Source organism: Euprymna scolopes, chromosome 35, assembly GCF_053919585.1.
Source record: "Euprymna scolopes isolate OS-2025 chromosome 35, ASM5391958v1, whole genome shotgun sequence".
Classification (NCBI taxonomy): Eukaryota; Metazoa; Mollusca; class Cephalopoda; order Sepiida; family Sepiolidae; genus Euprymna; species Euprymna scolopes.
In genome coordinates, this window is record NC_136516.1 from 36,382,997 (window position 1) to 36,406,033 (window position 23,037).

A 23,037-nucleotide genomic window follows, 5' to 3' on the forward strand; every position below is an offset into this window, starting at 1 on the left:
AAATGGAATCATGTCGTTTTTTCTAAAGCGACAATTTTATCATTCCACTCTGTAATACAAGTTATTAACATTCATTTAAAAAATGTCAAACGTAAGGATTATTTAAATAAAACTGATTTGTTTTACTAGACACATCATCACTTGAAGATCATTTGTGAGCCGTGCAATTTTCAGAGCTGCCAATCCTTATTTCGTAAGCATTGTTTTCTGAACTTTTCCGTGTTTTTACAATAAATGTTCGTCTTCTTTAGAGAAACAAAACCAGACATTCAATTTGAAAAATAAAAATAAACCACTTCAAGTTTCTAGCCAATCCTAAACGGCAGAGAAATTTTACGCTGAAAAATTCCGCTATATTTTCTCACGGTCTTTTCGCCCTATCTCTCCGGAATCTCGGAAAGAATGTTAACAATCTGGCTGTTTAAAATCCACGAATCAGGATTTTATTGACTCCAAAAAGAAAAAAAAAAAAAAAGAAAAAAAAGAAAAAAAAAAAGGAGTTGCTAAGATACACTATTAAAAAAAGTGATGTAACTTTCTCGTTAATATGTTAACGCGTCATAAGAAGCATAAGAAAGGAAAAGGAAAGAACTTCAACTCACTGTTTCAGATTTAAAGAAAGAAACCCCCTACATTCCTCATTCTTCCGCCATGCGTGACTTCTCGTTACGGCTGTGACGTCATCTATGTCTCGAACGTGATCGTGATCCACTCAGCCGTCATCAGCGGTTTGTGCACACGTTCTTTTTATAGTATTTTCCCTTTTTCCTTACGGTGACGTCACTTCGCACACGACTCGGCATTTGCATAGAACCGCTATACACGCCTCCGTGTTCTGTTACGGTGAAACGTTGAGTCGCAAATTTAACAACGCCAGGCTGATTTTGTAGTCTAGTTGCCAGGAAAAATAGGTGTGAAGCAAACAAATTTGTACCACATAACTTTTACCAAACGGAAGGAATTCTAATCTTATATCGATCTATTTTTTTAATTAGTGGTCACCACTTAATGAATTTAGGAGGCCACTCTAGGAAAAGGCGTAATGAGTGTTAGGTAGACGGGAGGGCAACTACGTTATGATCAGTAATGGTGGAACTTATTTACTTGTTTAAACTTGGAAACGCCCATGTTATAGTTAGTTGGAAAGCAGCCACACGGTATAGTGTTCCACAGACGGACAGTTTTCTGAAAAAAACTTTGTTGATGGAATTTTTGTATACTTTTAGACACAAAAAAATTAGGGAAATTGTTGATAGTTGTAGCAGCTAGACGAGTATTTGTTGCGAATGTTTTACAAGGAGGGACTATAGATTGAAGCTCAGTCGAGTACCTAATATAAAAGTAACGATAGACCAGAGATAGACTTTCAAAGTCTGTTAAAAAAAGAGGAAGTAGAGAGACAAACATGTCTTTGCTCACTAGATTTCGCAGACGATTGCCCGGGTGTTTGGAGTCGAAAAAATGTAGTAGTAGTTAGGCAGGCTTGAACTCGTGACGCGGAGGCGAAAAAGAAAGTGAAGTAAAACCTGGCATCTTACCGCTATGCTATGGCCCGACAGAATGGGAAAGGCGTTCAAATTTAGGGATGACGATCAAAAAGTTGACTTGCAGAAATGAATAGTTAAGTTAATGAGTTCACGCAGGCGCAGAAATAAACTTCTGACTTAAGTTAAGAATCAAGCACTTAACTCCGGCTGTATCTGTTTCCCCAACGATATTGGGGAAAACCAGCCCCCTCCTAAAAGGAGGAGCTCTGGCAGTGTCCAAATAATTAGAAATTGTCTGATATAAAGGTTTTCCTCCTCATTGATCAAAGCTAATTGCCTTTCTGGACGTCCCTGCCGGAGGGCCGAGAGGCTGCAGACTTCGCTTCGATTAGTTTCGTTTTTATACGAAAAAGACAAACATACACCGGGAACAAGGGAACTTTTTAAAAGCCGATCAAAATAAAGATAGGGACGATGTCCGTTTTCGAATCTGATATATAATCTAGGAAGTATAAAGAAATAGTAACCTTGTCGATAACCCCCACCCAAAAAAGCCTTTAGCGGACATACACAAACGCGCGCGCCAATTTTGCCTTCATTTTTAGGTTATTTAATGCCGAATCCAGTGATTTTGAAGAATTTTTCTTTTTAATAGAATATATTTGTTTTTTTCAGGTCGGTTTCTATTTAATCCATAGTTGGGACCCTAACAGATACTACCACTCCAGGTCAGAGTGGACCTGGGAGCAATGTCAATTAAAGGGTGGCTCAACACACTCCCCAAAGCCTGCAATCTGGGGTCTCACCATCGGATATAGTTTAAGGTCATATCCAGGACCTTTATATAATGGATGTGTTATTTTTCACTTCTAAAAAAAACCAAAAAAAAAAACGATGAATCTTCGCAGAAGACGGAAATAAAAGGGTTAATGAGATGGATAAGATTGACAGTAGGAAAACGACTATTCTCCCTTTGTCAGAGACATCCTTCACGGCATGTTAGGACTTATGCCTTACTTAAAAAAATCTTTTTGTATTTTCGGCTGTTGTCCTTAGTACGTAGATCTTAAGATATTCAATTCTCTCATATTCTTTCAAAAAGTAAAAAATTAAAAATAAATTGTGAAAGCAGTTGATGCTGGTGGTGAATGCTGCCGCTCATATTGAATTCTAAATATAACCCTATGCTATACACTAATTTGATAATAGACCTGAAAACACAAATGATATTCCATAGACTCATAGCAAAAAAACGCTAAAAAACTTCTAAGGGATCGAAATTGACAAGTTGAAACTACGCATGCGTAAAAATACACACTAACATGCTAATTGTTTTGGTTTAGATTCTACCTGTCATATTGTTTTTTAACTTTTGTAATCACTATATAAGGTAAAGGTACAGTTACAAGCGGCCAATACCAGGTTTATACGAATTGATAGATAAGGATGCTCAAATGTAGGAAATATATATATATATATATATATATATATATATATATATATATATATATATATATGTATGCATGTACGTATGTATGTATGTATGTATGTCTACCTGCCATAAAACATCTATAAGTTTTTTTAAATAAAATAAATTTTAAACTAAATATTAACATATGTGTATTAATTAGTAAATACTGAAAATTTCATTAACAACGAAACTGATATTTAGTAGATTTTCTTCGTCAACGTTATCTGTTACATTTTTACTCGGACTTGACGTCGAGTGTGAAAGTCGCGCAAAGAAACAAATGAAAGAAATTCGACACAAGTTTTTTTTTCCACTTGAAAGAAAAGTCGTTTATTACTAGTCGTTTCCACACTAAGCCGCCTGACACGTATTTCAAAAGCCAGCAAAAGTACGGCAGCATTTTAGATTTTCCCCATCTCTGGGTCTATTAACAGTTTTTTTTTTTGTTTTTAGTTTGCAGCTATAACCGGCTGTTATGTCTAATTTGTTCCACCGTATACGGTCGTTTGAAAATCTTTTAAAAGTTCATAGGATAAATGAATTATGATTCTTGATTAAAAGTTCCTGTCGTGCGTCATTTGGTTAAAAAAAGGTCTTATGTGCCGGAACATGCTTTTTCTTTTCATGGCAGGAATCAATCACATTTACGAACTAAAGAAAAAATGTAAAATACCAGGAACTGGTCAAACAATGCAGTGAAAATGGATTATGATATTATAGACGTTGCTTCAAAGGGTATTACAGATCAGTCATTATGCAAAGTGCTGACAAAATATAGGCATAGTGGGAGCAGTTACGAACAAGTAAAATGTTTGCTGCGTCCAAATGGATTTGACTAAAAAATCAAAGCCATGGAAAATAGATTAGTGGAGAAACAGGCGACGGATGGACTCAAAAGTAAAAAGAGTTTTTTGTGCTCTTTACGAACTATACTTAAACTTATGTTTAAAGATGTACATGATGATGTATTGTTAAGAAGAAAGGTTCTCCCAAACCACATTCTTAGATGAATCATACACATTTATGCGGACGAGACAACTATCTATGGCAATACTTCAAAGGCCGGAAATGGCCAATATCTCTCTGATTCTCTCTCCTCTGATCTTGGGCACGTTACGTGGAAAAGGGTGGCTAGTTAATTTTAATGCATCTAAAACCAAGCTTCTCTCTATTCATTATCTACATTTTTATCGACATCTGGCCCCAATTGAAATAGAATGGTTTTCGTCTTGAGGACGCTACACGTTTAGACAAGGTCCTTGGTCTGACCGTCACTTCTGATCTGAAATTGAGCACATACATCAAATCTGTTGCCAAAGTCGCTGGAAAAATGGTTGAATCCTTCTACTGCTTAATTAGATATCTCACTGCTGATGTATTCTTCTACCTGTATGAGAGCCAAGTACGTCCTAAGATAGAGTACTGTTGCCACATTTGGGTAGGAGCTGCTCGGCGGGAACCTATCCTGCCTTGACAGAGTTCAAAACCGACTTCGTAATCTAGTAGGTGATGCCCTTTTCCTTCCTCTGCAACCTCTTTCCCACAGAAGAGAGGTTGCGAGCTTATCTTTGTTCCGAGGTTATTTTCATGGCAAGTGCTCGTCGGAGCTCCACTCTATGCCCCCCCCCCTTGCGAATCTTTCACAAAAAATACTCTTCTTGCCAAAACCACTATAAAAATTTCTCCAACTTCCTATGGATGCCCAAAACTAAACGTGGATTCCATGAACAAAGTTTCTTTCTCTAGAACTGCCCGCCTGTGGAACTCTGTTCCGTTGGTCTGCTTTCCAGCTGGCTACAATATTGTCATCTTCAAATCCAACGTAAACAAGTTCTTATTTAATCATCCCTTTAAATAACCTTTTACCAAATTTGCACCACTAACGATTGCTATGTTATTGTCCTAAGTACTACCGTTTACACATTAGCCTTTATCCTTGAGCGGCCACTAGGCCGTGATATGTGGTGATCCCTTTGTAAAAAAAAAAAAAAAAAAATCAGAACACGATATATTTTAAATGTCGGAACGTAGCTGATAGTTTTTAAAGAGACCATCTGGCTTATCCAGAATCAAGTCAGGGTTTCTGTGTGAGTCGATATCATGCGAAATCCAAAATCGGCTATGAAGGTAGTGCATAACAAAAGATCTCTCTTAAGGGATTCATAAAAAAATGTATTTTACCATCATCATTTCTTATGAGAATTGTATTTTAGTGAAAAATTACGAGCAGTTAATAATAAAGTTATTTTAAATATGACCTGAATATTGTTATGCTGGACGGTCTGTCTTTAATACGCAAAAAGAATTCGTTAAATAAAAACAGAAAATATTATATTAATACGCAAGCATTTTTTCTATTAATAAAATACTACTTGTTTTTCAATTAATTTTAATTCGTACATGAATAAATTGAAACTAGTTTCTGCAGTTGGCATGTTATGTGGTTAAATTATAACTTCCGGTCTTTTATTTATTTAAACAAAGTTTTTTTTTTTTTTTTTTAAAGAAAACGTCATTTCCGGTGTACAGAACTTCAGGACTTCAGCAAACGCAACTTTTTAACGTTGTGGAGATTAATAATCCCGGGGGGGATCGCTGAGTGTTCTTATTAAAGTTTTGTAAACGTCACTTTTTCATGCCAGTAAATAGAAATTAGCATCAAAGATACGAAAATAGGAGCAAAGTGTAGTATCTGCTCTGATACGACACTTCATCTTTTCTTACCTCGATCAGTAGAGGAGAAATTCTTCTAGATGGAGGCATTTTTTTTTATTTTGTTTCTATCAAAGTGCCCCTTTTTGGAAGCTAGATTTTTCCAAAATTTAAAGTCGACCTTGTGTCTAACTCTACTCTCGTGAAGAAGCAAGTAAATAGGAATATTAAAGACAAGAAAGTAATCACATTTAAGGAATGTTATTTCTATATTATTAAAATTATGTCACTATTTTTCGCATGCCTTGGAACGTGTTTGTTTCTATCATGTACGTAACACACATAATTTGCAAGGGGTTCGATCCTTGTCAAAGTCAAGACACGCTGATGATTGCTAGTTAGCAAGAAACGCACGCCCCTAGATGAATGTCCATAAAATATTATTGAAAAAATGCTTATATAAATAAATAAAAAATATGCGTCCCGCCAAATGGTGTGACTTAATGCATGCATCTGCGTAAAAGGGATTTAAAAAAGAACTCTCCATCATTTATATAAGTGAATTTGAATACAGTTATGGCGTTCCAACACTGCAATTATCGTTAATAAAGACAATAATTGAAATTAACACACACACACACACACACGCATATATATATATATATATATATATATATATATATATATTCAGTAATGTGATTGATAATTTAAAATTCAAATTAGAATTAAATTAAAAATCCGTTTCACAAGAGGGAACAACAACAAAGTCAATAATTTGTACGATCGTTTCGGAAAACAATGTTTTTATTGTGGTAGACATTAAGCCACGGACAATAATTTTTACATATAGTATTAAAAAAAAAACAAAGTTTTCTCATCAGCAAAAGTATTGGGAAGGGGTTTTAGTATATGTAAAAGACACCATAAATAAACCTAGTATTAAAAGTAAGGCAGATGTATCTTGAAAAAAAAATTAAAATAAAAGGTATTTATTTACTTGATAAGCCAATTAGTATGGGTTAAATATAGAAATAAAATAGAACAAAATTATAAATCTGAATTTGGTTTAAATATAATATTATAATAATATATTTCTAATAAAATTCGTAGACACACACATATACATATATGTACACATATATACACACACATATATATATACATACATACACAAGCATATACACAGATACATACATATATATGTATATATAAATATATATAATTATTTACCTTTTAATTCTTCGCCTTTTGAAATCAGCAATTAAGGTCAAAGTATTCATATGGATGTTTATTGTAGCTTTTCAACTCATGAAATGATACCTTTTTAAAAAGAACGCTAATGGAATATTTTATATCGGTTAGCATACGTTTGATTAAAACGCTAAATTTAAAACTGAAGAAAGAAAGGGGAAGATAATCTTATTTCTTTAATTAAACAATGCAAGGGAGATAATTAGTATTTAATTTATTATTAAGGAATAATAAACCAAGCAAACAAAATATTATAATCTATTTTGAAATTACTGAATTTAATATTTGATAATTTATTTATTTATTGAAATCAAAATATCATAGGTTAAGGCTAAGAATATATTTTAATAATATATAATAATGGTCGATATATTAGATCAATTAATATTAACAATAATATTGATGATCAAAATTTTTATTAATAAGCATATCAAGTTATAGTTTAATTTCAATAATTTTTACATATAGTATTTTAAAAAAAACAAAGTCTCCTCCTCATCAAAAGTATTGGGAAGGGTTTCTAGTATATGTAAAAGATACTATGAATAAACCTAGCATTTAAAGTAAGCCAGATGTATCTGGAAAAAATTAAAAGGTATGTATTTAATCGATAAGTAAATTAATATGGGTTAAAGATAGAAATAAAATAGAATAAAATTATAAACCTGAATTTGGTTTAAATATAATATTATAATAATATATTTCTAATAAAACTTAAAAATTAAATACCAAGACATACACACATATGTATATATATATATATACATATAAATACATATATATACACATACATATACATACACACACATACACATATACACAAACACGCACATACATACACATATATATATAATTATTTACCTTTTGATTCTTCGCCTTTTGAAATCAATAATCAACGACAAAGCATTCATATGGATGTAAATTGTAGCTTTTCAACTTATGTTAAGTTTTGAAAAGAACGCTAATGGAATATTTTATATAGGTTAGAATACGTTTGACCGAAAACGCTAAATTTAAAATTAAAACAAGAAAGGGGGAGATAATCTTATTTCCCTAATTAAAACAATGCAAGGGAGATAATTAGTATTTAACTGAATTTATTAATAAGGAATAATAAATCAAGCAAACAATATATTATAATCTATTTTGAAATTATTGAATTTAATATTTGATAATTTATTTATTTACTGAAATTAAAATATATCATAGGTTAAGGTTAATAATATATTTTAATAATATGTAATAATGGTCAATATATCAGATCAATTAATAATAACAATAATTATGATCAAATAATAATTATTATCAAATAATGATAAAAAATTATTATTAATAAGCATGTCAAGTTATAGTTTAATTTTAATATTGAATATTAATAAGTAACATTTTTAATGATTTAAGGTGGTTTATATTTATTAAATTTAAACCAACTTTAAGACTGCATGCGAAAAGTTCTTCTCTTGAATTTAAGAGGGTGGTTCTATTTTTTATATCTTCATATTTAAACATTTTTTAGGGTCTCTTGTACAAAGTGCACAGAATTTATATCCTGGCTTGTATGCTTTGGTAGATCCTATTATTTGCCATTTCAAATTGAAAGAAATATTGCTATCTTTGAGTCACCTAATATGCTTGGATAGGGTAGTTTGGTTTAACAGGGAGTGATTTTTAAAAGAATATTTGTGCGTAGAAATTCTATGTTTTATTAAGCCAGATATGGAACCAATATATATTGCCTCTTGTTTAGTGTAATTATTTTCTAGTAGATTAGGTGTTGGATTTCAACGTAAGCCTGAAGAGTCCTAGAGTGGATGAAACGCCGAATATTCAATGTAGCTTAATCGCCATATATATTTTATAAATTATTAACTAGCTCTACCTACGTATTGAGCACTGTTGAAGTAGATACTTAAAGTTTACACATAAATCTATCCTTTCCTATATTAATTTTATGTGAGTAAATTAAGTAGTTATATATATATATATATATATATATATATATATATATATATATATATATATATATATATATATATATAATAATTTATCCATTTATCTAGTGTTTCCTTTCAGATTAAATATGTTTTTAACTCATTTCAAAGTGTTTTTAACATATTTTATTAACTGTTTGCTCATATATATATATATATATATATATATATATATATATATATATATATATATATATACACGGCATAATCACGTTGACACACCGGTTCCCGTCAGATCACCGAAGTTAAGCCACGTTGGGCCTGGTCATTACTAAAATGGTTGACTAATTTGGGAAGTCCAGGTGCTGTGTGTAGGAGGACGTCGATACCTCCCTGCAAAAAGTTGCAAAAACCTAACGTCGGCATCTCCCCTAAAGAGGATATACATGCGTCTGGGAACCGCTTGTGAATTTCATACCCCCATGAAACTTCCTCTTTCAGAGGAAGCCGGTTAAACCCTGAATAGGGTGGGTGCTGACTGCACATACACATATATACAGTACTGTTGCAGAGCTCATCTGGTCCTGGATATGACCTTAAACTATATCCAGTGGCGTGGCCTCAGTTTGCGAGCTTTGGGGAGTGTGGAGCCACCCTTTAATTGTCATTGCTCCCAGGTCCACTCTCACCCGGAGTGGTAGTACCTGTTATGGTTCCAACTATGGGTTAAACAGAATCCCACTGTCAAACAACAAAGAAGGGGAGATATAACATATGAGAAATATTTGGAATCAAGTCTCCGCTTGCTGTTATTTCAGATCATTTGAAACCGTAGCAGCAAGTTTTTGTCTCCCCTCCATCAAGATCAGAGGTTTTGAGGAAATATTAGATATTTTCTAATTCATATGCAAAACTAGGAAAACAAATGACTATGATTTAAACATTGGCAAAGGTGCAGTATTTTTCCACCCTAAAAAAAATCCTTTAAAATTGCCACCATTATTTATGTTTTCGAAAGTGCTGGAAACGAAAATAATGTTTAAAATTCCAGGAAACGAGTAGTTTCCAAGATATGAAGAAGTTATAGTCTAAAAAAAGTGGGTGACCACTTTTCTATGTTTATTTAACGTAAAATGAACACCCACTTTATAATCTCTCAACCAGCTGTAACCGTGAATCCCTGCACTAAATCCTACAAGGATGAAACACTAGCGTCTGTAGGTATTTAAAAATTCTATATATTATAGTAAATATATATATATATATATATATATATATATATATATATATATATATATATATATATAGTCTTATTTGTAGTATTCCGAATTTTACTGGTTTTATATAATTCAGTAATCGATCATATACCAATAAATTTTAAGCCAAAAAGAGATGACTTAAACTGTATTCTACAAAATTATCATATTTCATAATTGAGCATTCATATTTGTGCGTAGAAATTCTATGTTTTATTAAGCCAGATATGGAACCAATATATATTGCCTCTTGTTTAGTGTAATTATTTGGATTCGGAATTAAATAACATGAAAAAGGTTGATATGCCGTAAAACAAAAACAGCCAACAATCCAGAGTTCATCAGAGCGGTTGGACTAGCAACTTCCTCAAGCATGCATTTAAACCCAAGCGCCTAGGTAACAGTTAGCGTTTCTTACTATTACGCTATTTGGTTGCTACTGAAGTGGTTATGCGAAATTACAATGTTCAAACATTGTCCAAACGCCTAAGCTCTATTTGTTTACACAAAGAGTATTGCTTTACGCTAGCTGCAGTTTATATTTTTTTAGTCCCTAACGTATTCAACCCAAGATAGAAAGCATATATATATATTATTTAAATATTAAGTATAAAGTATAAAAGTAAGTCATCTATATAACTTTTATGCACACACACGCACAAATAAAATTGTAAAAAACGTCCTAAAAATTTGGGCGAAGAAAAATGTAAACAGGGGCAAATAACTCAGGGAGCGAAATAGAAAATAAAATAAATTAATCGCTAAAAAAAAAAAAATAAATAAATATTCAACAATCTTATATATATATATATATATATATATATATATATATATATATATATATATATATATGTATATATATATATATATATATACATTTAGCACTTTACAAAAAATATATTTGGTGCCTCTTTCATGAACAAACTCATCAGGAGTTAATCGTTGGTTTTCAAGAGATGAAAAAGACGAATTAAGCAAATACTCGAAGATAACCGATAAAAGTGTGAGGCGGAGGAGAAAAGGCGAATGGAAGTTCGTTTGAAATATATCTACAAAAATAATCAAATATATGTACAATTGAGATGGAGGACGTATGAGAACAATTATCTACAAGCAAGTCTAATGATTTAAAGAATTCGTTTTGTCGGTAAAGCAAAGGCTTGCATGAAATAATTGAGACTGACTCCAAAACCTTTAAGTGATTTTGAGAGTCAACCTGGTGCAATATTCTGAAATAATCCATTTAATATACATTGACACAAGCTGGATTATCAATTAGATGTTAGCCAATGGCAGATTCGAAAGCAGAAGAAAGGCGAAAACGACATGGCTTGCCTCGTCTAATTTCTGCCGGTATATGTTGGTTGATGCGTGTCTGCAAGTTTAAGGAGAGTCAACTCACATAGCCAGCAGCGCACTGGCAATTAAATTCATAAATAACATTATTTTTCATGATGTGGATTAAACTATCCTTCGTGACCAGAGCTTACACAGGAAACCAACCGTAATACGGCAAACGGAAAACAATTTACTACAGACTTAATAATACGCCTACCCAAATACTGACCAGAAAATCTAATTCTAGGTAGTTTTAAATAAACAGGACACTTGAACGGACCCAGAGCTATAGGAGAATTGTATTTTCCACTTGATTATTAATAATATAACTAATCAACTTCTCCGGATAATCATGTCCTTGAAAATATTCAATTCGTGTTCAAGTTCGTTGGAAGAACAAATTCTAAGGGCTCTATATACCAATGTCTTAATAAGCCCTATTTTTCTAGAGGAAGACAGAAATGGGCGCCAATCCATATAAAGACAGGTGGAAGTCTTTATATGGATTGTGACAAACTGTAAGAAGAAACAATTCTTACTACGTTCGATCAAGACATCTAGGAAAGAAAAGCAACCTTCATTGTCGTTCTTTAAATCGACAACGCTGTTTTCTTTAATTTCAGATTTTGCAATTATAAGTTACTTTCTATTGAGCTTGGTTCGGCAATTCATCATGTGGTTTTACCAGGAACGTGCCACATGCCACACAGCGCACAATTCGATCAATTTACTAACAGAAACATTTGATGAACGAATATTTTCACGAAACGGATTTCATTGTTGCAATTTTAACCCATTAGATTATTTTCTTTTTGGATATGCAAAGTCTCATGCCTATGCTGATAAACCAGACACAATAGACCACTTGGAAAACAACATTCCATGCGTTATTGCCGAAATGCAGCCTAATTTAATGCGTACATCTACAAAAATTGGTCGCGGAGGCCATATGTCCGAAATTGTATTTACATTATAAATGTTAAAATAAATCTTTAAAATAAACAAGATATCCGTATATTAAAAAATATTTTTCTGTGATTTAATTTAATATTAATTGTGCCTATTCTAAAAATCACTATCTATCTATCTATCTATCTATCTATCTATCTATATATATATATATATATATATATATATATATATATATATAAAATAAAAAAGTTACTTAAAGTTATATATGTGGATTTTACCATCACTGGATTATTTATCTTCCACCAGACTATCCATTCATGTGTAATCACCTTTTTCTTCACCATATTCCCTCTGCTTCACATTTTTTGTTATCAAGTAAGATCTTTGACTTATTGTTGTTTCATCAAATACTTTTGCATGCAAAATCCGATCCCGCATTTTGCTAATTCCTACCCTCTGATGAGAAGGAAAGTATTTCTTCGAAACTCCGCGGATTAAGGACTATCCACTTATCTAGTGTTTCCTTTTCAGATTAAATATGTTTTTAATTCATTTCAAAGTGTTTGTTAACATGTTTTATTAACTGTTTGCTCGTATATATATATATATATATATATATATATATATATATATATATATATACATATATATATATATATATATATATATATATATGTAAACGGCTACATGTCTATCTGTCTGTCTCCATATTTTCAAACTCCGAAACTAAAAGTCGCAGAACGGTGCTACCGACCTCCAATGATTGGAATACTTACGGTCTTTTCTTTCATGGGTCCTTAGCCGGTTAGAATGGGTTTTAAGGGGTCAAAATGGGTCAAAATAAAAAAAATTAAACATTGTGTACATTCATTTTAATTAATTTATTTTTATTTTAAACGCGCCCGTATCTTATCTGAGAACCTATTGTTGACTTTTATATACTTGGCCCTTCTGCTTGTGCGGTGATAAAACTTCTCAATTTCATTCGTAATGTTAAGCTGTATAAAAGTGTTAACTGTGGTCAAAATTAGATTGTTTTTTTTTTCTTTAATAGGATTTCTTCGATTATCGATTTTCAATATTTATCGGCGATTAACGATAACCCTAACCCTAAACGAACTCAAGGCGTTTAACAATGAAAAAACATTTTTTTTTTCAAACTGACTATGATTGGCGTACAAAAAGGGCACGTTAAGATGACGGACATAGCCTATTTTTAATCTGCGTAGTCGCATTTGTCCAACTTGTAAACACGGGTCTAGTTGACGATTCATACCTTTGTTAGTTTGCCCCCCCCCCCACAGAAAATACCTTCTAAGAGAGTTGTTTTGTTGCGGTAAGAATGTTTGCGTCAGCAAAGATATGATCAGAACGCAGAATCTTGCTTCGAAAATATAACCTTCTCTCCCTCTTTGCGCCCTCCCACCCCATTCTTTCCCTCCGCGAAGTATATTTACAACAGGCGGGAAATTGTGCGTTGAAAGACACTTGAATAAATCTCCCAACCCTGCCCCCCCCCAAAAAAAAAATGAAGAAAAGCAAGGGAAATGGTAAGGAACACTGAATTGGAATGTCGCAGATGACATAATATCAGATGCATTTCAATTACATCGACTTTGCCAAAGAAAAAGGCAATAAGAAAGAGAGAGAAAGTTATATATATATATATATATATATATATATATATATATATATATATATATATATATATATATAAGTGTATGTGCGTATGTGTGTGTGTGTGTGTGTGTGAGAGAGAGAGAGAGAGAGAGAGAGAGAGAGAGAGAACCTATCGTCCCCGAAATTTTTATCATATCCAGGCCCACCCCAAAATACCAGGAATCCCCCCCACGCGATACAGATGTTAAAATTATTGTCTGCCGGAACGATGACGTCAAGCACAAGGCGCGAAAAGAGAAGTGTTCTCATGGCGGGATTTAGGAAGTACGGCCGTCAGCGACTGTATTAAAACACTTATAACTCTGAAGTCTTTTTTTAAATTTTTATTTCCCCTTTGAACAAGGATTTTATGAGATAGAGATCCTCCTCCCTCCCTCCCTCCCTCCCCCATCTTCAAGTATTTCACACTTTCATCCTCCTTTTCTTTCGTTTCGCATACGCCTGCTGGTCATTGCTCCCCGTAGAGATACAGGACGTGTGTATCTATGCCCATTTTTGGCAATGGCTTCCGCTATAGTTTCTGTTCCGGAAACCCGTAACATTTTTTTTTCTTCCCACGCGTTGACGTCCGATCTGGAATGGTGATAATCACTATATAAGCAAGATATCCACCGAAACTTGTCATTGTCTCCAAGGCATTAGCCAACTATAGACGCTCTTCTTGCACTGCGCAACCTTCGATTAACCCCCTGCTAATTACTCGCTCAGATTAAGCTCAACGTTCGCTCACTCATGAAAATGGTCGGCCAAACTTTAACCCTCGCTGCTGCTGTCATCGTCTGCATCTTATCCGTGAGTTTTCAAATATCATTTTATTCTATATCACTTTTTTTTTTTATTAACCTTTTACTTTTAACATAATTATATATATTAACTGAATGTGACACAATCACGCTAACACACTGTTTCTTGGCAGATCACCGAAATTAAGCATCATTGAGCCTGGCCAGTATCAGATGGGTGACCATCTGGGAATACCAGGCGATGTATGTAGGAGTCCATCGACAATTTTGGCAATTCCTTTATCCCACCTAGCCGCCAGCTGTCTCAATCTTGTCCTGCCGCTGGATCAGGCTAGTTGGAGCGAGAGTTTCACTTTAAACAAACTCCCAGCGCGTGTAATCCATTATCTCTAGGAAGATCAGATTGTCTTAGTCGTTTTAACGCACAAACTTGTTATATATATTAATCTCACAAGCATTTCGACTTCTGTGCAGTTCTAGAAGGGCTACTTTCACAGGTTTTGCCTTCTCACGCTTTCAGAACGATGCTGTTTATTGCTAATCACTCAAGACGCCCCCACCAAGGAATGCCAAATGAGCTGGCTATATATTTTAAGCACGCCTCAGTGCTCCTTTTCTATAAGGCTGGCTTTTTAAAATCCAATTTTTCCGACTTTGTTAGCGCAATAGACGTTCCATATATCAACGAATAATATGTTTATTTATGGCTGTAAAATATATATTTAACTGATACTATGTGTACTTATTACATATATTTGAAATTATCTGGACCTGCTACATCATATAAAAATGTGTGTGCATATATATATATATATATATATATATATATATATATATATATATCCATATGTGTGTATATATACATATAAATACAAACATATATTATATATATAATATATATATAAAATATAAATAATGTGTAATATATGTATACACAACAATATATGCATATAAGTATATGTGTACATATATACATATATATATATATGCACATACATATAATATAAATCATATATCATACATATATATCTGTGTGTATTACAAATATCTCAAATTATCTCACTACACACACATATACACACACATATATACACACACATATATATATCTACACACACACACACACACATATATATACACACAAACATATATATATATATGACGTAGCAGGTCCAGATAATTTGAGATATTTGTAATATACATGTATTATATATTATTTATGATATTTGTAATATATATGTATTATATATTATTTATATTATATGTATATATATATATTTATTTATTTATATATACATATACATATGTCCATATGTGTATATAGATGCATATACGTACACACATATATATTGTATATATAATATAAATATGTATAAATAATATATGGTATGTAATATATATATATGTACATAATTATATATGCATATAAATATATATATATACATATATATATACACACGCCTATATATAATATGAATAATATAATATATATGTGTGTGTGTGTGTGTGTGTGTGTGTGTGTGTGTATGTGTTCTTGTTGTTCGCTTGCTTCATGGCGTGTTTTTGCTACTAATAGCAATGTTATTATTATATACCTGCACATATATATATAATTTTATTATATATATATATATATATATATTTATGCTTACAAACACGCACATACACTTACTCTCTCTCTCACTCTCACACACACATATATGTATGTATGTATAAATATATATATATTTATATATATATATATACTTCAAATATTAAAATTATAAATATAAATATTATTAATCGATGTATTTATATATATATCATCGTTTCAAACTGCGGATTCCAGATTTTATTTTGGACCTTACGGATTACAAATTAATAATTTATTTTTTGATTGATTAATTATTTAATTAGTTTACTTTCACTGCATTCTTCTATTTACTGTTTTTATAGAAAATGCTTATTTTTTTTCCCAAAAAGATTTGTATATATATATATATATATATATATATATATATATATATATATATATATATATATATATATATATATATATATATATATTACATTTTGAAATAAAATTTTTCAATTTTTTAAATATTTTTATAATGTAACGCTTTACTGGGAACAAATGCTCACTTTTATTTTCACTTAAAGTAAATAAGATTAAGCTGACAATTGTTTCATCCCATACTGATATTTTTATATTTTGTACACTGCATATTCTATTTTGCATATTTTTGTTTATATATAGTTCATTATACTCTCTCTTCCTATATATATATATATATATATATATATATATATATATATATCTATATATATATATATATCTATCTCTCTCTCTCTCTCTCTCTCTCTATATATATATATATATATATATATATATATATATATATATATATATATATATAGCCGCACTGATGAGCTGTGAGACAGCGAAGCAGTACTGTATGTGGATGAATCTATCTATCTATCTATCTCTCTATCTCTCTCTCTTTCTCTCTCTCTCTCTATATATATATATACCTATATCTCTATATATATTTATATATATATATCTCTCTTTCTCTCTCTCTCTCTCTCTCTCTCTATATATATATATATATATATATATATATATATATATATATATATATATATTCCAAATTGAAGTTATTCAGGAGATAAAATCTATAAATTAAAACGCGGTTATCCAAGAGTGCTCAATAAAAAAGAGCCAAATATATTATTAATATAGACACCAGTATTACATACTCGCTTTACTAAACATGACCATATATATATATATATATATATATATATATATATATATATATATATATATATGAACGCAAAAATATGCTTTATTCTGTAGAAATATATATATATATATATATATTTCTAGAGAATAAAGCATATTTTTGTGTTCATATGGGTGTGGCTCAGGGGATGGCGTCATGCGTTAATTTAATCTGACGTTAAATATCAGTTGATTTTTCTTTTTAAACTACACTTCGGTTAATTCGATACGTAATTAATTGGTGTAATCCTGTGCAGAATTTGTTCTCACTTGTGACGTAGTTTTTGTTGCAGACAGTCCTCAACTTTTTTTTCGATTTTCCTAACCACGTTTTCTTTCCTTTTTTTTTTGTAGATGACATCTGTCAACTGTTTACCAACAATGACACGTGAGTAGTTCATTCGATTTTGCAAGAATTTTTAATTTTATTTCATGCTTAAACGATACCCACCGCTTCGATGAAACTAAAACATGCACGCATTATTTGAAATAATGTACAGTGTAGCATTATAGTTTACCCTTTGATGTCCAAAATTAAAGTCCATAAACTCGTTTCTGCGCACCGAATTAGCGCAAGCCTGAATTAATCTAAACAAATAATTATATTTTAACCAATCAGAAAACTTTCTGAATTTATTCGAATTGGTCTGACGTAATAACTTACACACAATGACTGCTTGAAATCCTTGATTCCTTTAATGTCGTCTGCTCATTTAAAACATTTCATCAATTGAAATATTTACAGAACTGTGTTATAATATGATAAACAAAGAACAATAAATAAATTTCAATGAATTATAATTTATTTACTTGAGCAGAGAAGTTTTCCTGACCCTTGAGACGCACGGCTCTTGAATAATCGATTCAAATTTCCTCTAAGGTGTTAGCTAACGAATCTCTTGTTTTTAAAAGAACTCTAAAAATATTAACGAACATTTTACATTTTCCTATTATTGTAAACCTTCCATTTTAAACGTATATAAGTTATCTCTTTGTGAATATATGCCTTCTCAACACATTATTTTGTTCTGTTTACCCCATATCTCGTTTGTTTGTACACATTTAAATATAAAACCTGAAAATCCTTTTCACTGAAAATATTTCTCTGAACCAGCGTCATCCCCAAAATACTTCTCTCATTACAACACACTCTAAAATAAAACCGTACTTCTACAGTATCCCACCCAGGAAATAAGGTACTTATACAGTGACCTATATGAAAAACATAGAAATTATACAGCGACCTATACAAAAACAAAGAAATTCTTATCTGTGACGTACATAAGTTATCAAAATCGATAATCATTTAATATATTCGAGTAATATAGCATTTATATAAAAAATCCAGATCTTCTTCACTATAGCACTCTGATGTAAAAAAACAAACACACTTTTACCCGTGACTTACCGAAAATTTAGCACAACATGAACTTATTTAATAATTTTATTATAGAAAACTGATCACATATAATGATAGAAGATGTATCGAGACACAGGAATGGGTGTGTTTGATCTGGCATAATGATGATTCATGCGCCTGGTCCACAAAGCATGGAAATAAAAAATTTAAAGATAAAAAAAAACGTTTACAAGTGTTTTTGATATAGATGTACATAATAATACTTTAATTAGTATGTTTTAACTTAAATAGGGATAGTATAATAAAATTGTGGGGTCTGCGTTCGCGCCTGGCTTCCATAGAATAGAAATAGGCACAAACTTTAATAAAGATTTTTCATATCTATCTGCGTAAGTATACTTTGATAATTATGTTTCAGTTTGTAGAAATATGGTATACTAAAATTATGGGGTGTTCGTTCGCGCCTGACCTCCATAGAATGGAAATATGTCACAAAGTTTAACAAGGTTTTTTAATATAGATCCACAGAATATTGTGATAAGTGTTTCAGAGTGAACAGGCATGGTATAATATATTATGGGGTTTACTATTTTAATTTTTACATTCATCATATTTTGCTTTGGTTTTGATACCCCCGAATTCGAAGCTATCTCTTTACAACCCTTCCTTTTCATAACCTATCATGCTTTCATAAATCAGAGTCTATTTTATGTAGGCTGTTTTTGAACCCAGTCAACGTCGGGTAATTTTGCTAGTATTATATAAAGGGGAAATCGATGACATATCATTTTTTCTTTTCAATACATTAAAATAAGGGATAGAGGAATAGAGAAGTGAAAAAAAGGGTTGGACAAAAGATGTAGGAAAATGGGGAAGGAGGAAAGAGAGAAAAATAAAGGAAAAATGGAGCTAGATAGAAAGATAGAAAAATGTTACGCACACGTTTAAACATCTTTTATTATTTTCCAGGGTGCTCCAAACCTAATCGATCCGATATGTCAACTTAAATGCTATTTACGTTCAACATTAAAATCTGACAAGACGATTTTTTCTATTAGATATTTTAATGTAAACTTTGTTTTCTTCCAGGTTGTTCGGGTAAATCAGTCAATATCATGTTCGTTTTGGACTCTTCCAGTAGCATCTGGATTGTTGATTACCGGAAACAGCTCGATTTTGTTGCAGAACTCGTAGAACCATTCGATATCGGACCCGCAGAATCCCAAGTGCACGTCGGAGCCATCAGATTTAGCAGCCGCGCCCATTTGGCATTCTCACTCGATAGATACACTGACAAAGACCGACTGATCAAGGCCATTAAGAATATTCGATATCGTCGAGGTCAGACCAACACGGCCGAGGCCCTTGACATGGTAAGAACGGAGATTAACTCCCGTATCGAAAAGACCACTACGCCCTTCATGGCGATTGTTATCACCGACGGTAAGTCCAGTGATACGAAGGCCACTCTGAGAGAAGCTAAAAAACTTCACGAACTCGGAGTCAGTGTCTTCGCCATTGGCGTCGGAGCCAGCGTTGCTGTCCCTGAACTGAAAGCTATCGCTAGTGATCCAGAGAACAACGTCTATCAAGTCTCAAGTTACTCGGCTCTCCAAGACATCGTCAAGGCGTTAAATGTGAAAACGTGCGAAGGTAAGATATAAACTGCACATTATTAATAACTAGCTAACTTATCCATCTTTGGAAACGTGGCAAATATGTTAAACATGACTTTATTTGTATACTAGCTGTACATATCGGGCGTTACCAGGAAAAAAATAAAAAACATTTTGCCGGACTGAGGGTTTAGTTACATACTATTTCAGATACACCAAATATCTGAGGTTGTTACGATTTTCCTGAGAGCTGATTATATTTGGGATTTTTGGAAACGTAAAACATAGCCATTTTCATCTATGAAATCCAAACAGTGAAATAAAATATAATAGCTTAAAGGGAAATAACTCTTAGGTTAAGTGAAAACTTACTTTTTAAACGCAGCTGATTTTAGTAATACTAATAATTAAAAAATAAATTAAATTGAATGCAAATTAAATTAAAAATAAATTAAATTAATCAACTTTACATATTTCTAAATAGAATACTTATAACAATTCTTTTACTAATTTCCATTAAAACATCACCGCTAATTATTAAAACATGTTCTCTTTACTGTAATATGAAAATGATATAACCTCTTGAATGTTGATCTATTGTGAAGAAATAATATATATATATATATATATATATATATTATTTTATTTTATCAACAATTACTTTCTGTTGCAAGTTTAGAATATAATTGTCTATAATACCAACTCAATTATAATCTCAGCTCAATGAATTTACAAAAGAGTTTTCAGAGCATATATACGTAAAGGAGTGACTGGATGGAAGATTTACAGTTCTATGGACGAGAGGTAATTGCCCATCCTTTCACGAAACAGCTGTAAGAGCTTAACGCCAAAATAAGTGAAGTTCTATTCATGTAGGTTGTGATTTTATTCAATTTACGTATATATATATATATATATATATATATATATATATATATATATATATATATAAATCATGCAGGAATAAAAAAAAACAATGTATATAAAAGTTCGTTTTCAGTATTAAAATCTATTTGTGAAATAGTGTACCTCTTGTATATGTTAAGCAAACTGTGAACAAACAAACAGACAAAAATACGACTTTATATATATATATATATATATATATATATATATATATATATAAACTATTTTACATTCATTTTTATACCTACACACATGCAGATATAGTACAAATTATTAGTTATACAAATACTGTTTGCTACATATGTGCATACATATTTCAGTTGCGACTTCATTCTAAGCCCAGAATTTGAACGTTATCTTATAAACATTATCTTATAAACATCGTAGTAGCATGGATGAGTGATACGTTATGGTTATTTTTTTAAGCACGTAAGAGGGTGCATATAATATGAATACGTATCATATAGATACATTCATATACATATACATATACATATGCATATACATATTCATATACATATATATATTCATATACATATACATATATATATATATTCATATGTGCTTATTTTGCTTGAAATGAAAGGAACATATTCGATCAATCTTAGCAATGACTAATAACATTATATATGTGTGTGTGTGTGTGTGTGTCTATACCTTTAAATAAAATATGGTATATATTTTCAATGCATATGTATCGTAAATATGTTTTTGTTAAATTTCTAGATATATTAAAGTTCAATAAAAATGGATCGATGAGCTCTTTGGCTTACCTACACGATTCACCGAAACACGTTTAAGACGTACCATATATCCAATAAAACGATATGAATGTGAATTAAATATACTTGTGGTTGTTGAATTGTTTACAACTGATATATATATATATATATATATATATATATATATATATATACAAAGTTTATTTGACTACATATTTGCTAACAATACCGCTTAAAACGCACATAAAATATGTTAGGTTTAAAACAGGTATGATTTGCTATAGCTGTGACCAAAACATTTTACAACGTTGTAGTACAATAATGTTTGTATCTATTCATATCTTTGCAAGTATTAAATGCTACTATATATCATTAGGCACACTTATGTAAACACAGCTAGAATTCTTCTGGATGCTTATAATGAGGATTTTAATCAAATTAATTTATTAATTAAAGAATTAAATGATCAATTAATTTTTACGTCTATTCTTATATTCCATTGAATTCTTTCAGTTCACAAAAAAATATTTAATATTAAAAAAGATATGCCAATCGGTGATATATATATATATATATATATATATATATATATATATATATATATATATATGTGTGTGTGTGTGTGTGTGTGTGTGTGTGTGTGTGTATAAAAGGATGTTCGTCTTTATTTCAAGATTTCCCCTAATGATTGGTTTGAAGATATAGAGTACAATATTTGAAAATATATTTGTTTGCAAATATTATATCAGTGTTTTAGTCTTGAAATAAAAACGAAACACCGAGGAATGTATATATATATATATATATATATATATATATATATATATATATATATATATATATATATATACAAACATTATCGACTACGTATATGTATACATGTTTCTATTGCAAGTCATATAAAGAAGCAGATTCCTCTGGCAAATTTTTGTTACATAATACATACAT

The 23,037-nt window shown here is 31.2% G+C and overlaps 1 protein-coding gene and 1 pseudogene across 1 annotated transcript in view; both read left to right on the forward strand.

The window, feature by feature from the left end:
• The first annotated feature begins 9,047 nt into the window (after positions 1-9,047).
• Positions 9,048-9,166, forward strand: LOC145259996 (5S ribosomal RNA; annotated as a pseudogene).
• A 5,427-nt stretch (positions 9,167-14,593) lies between these two features.
• Positions 14,594-23,037, forward strand: part of LOC145259603 (collagen alpha-1(XII) chain-like) — a 150,659-nt gene continuing 142,215 nt past the window's right edge. Inside the window, exons 1-3 of the mRNA XM_080117259.1 lie at positions 14,594-14,770; positions 17,840-17,873; positions 19,935-20,498. Of these exons, the coding sequence (XP_079973385.1) occupies positions 14,711-14,770; positions 17,840-17,873; positions 19,935-20,498 (658 nt within the window). The 5' untranslated portion in view covers positions 14,594-14,710. The remainder of the gene's footprint in view (positions 14,771-17,839; positions 17,874-19,934; positions 20,499-23,037) is intronic.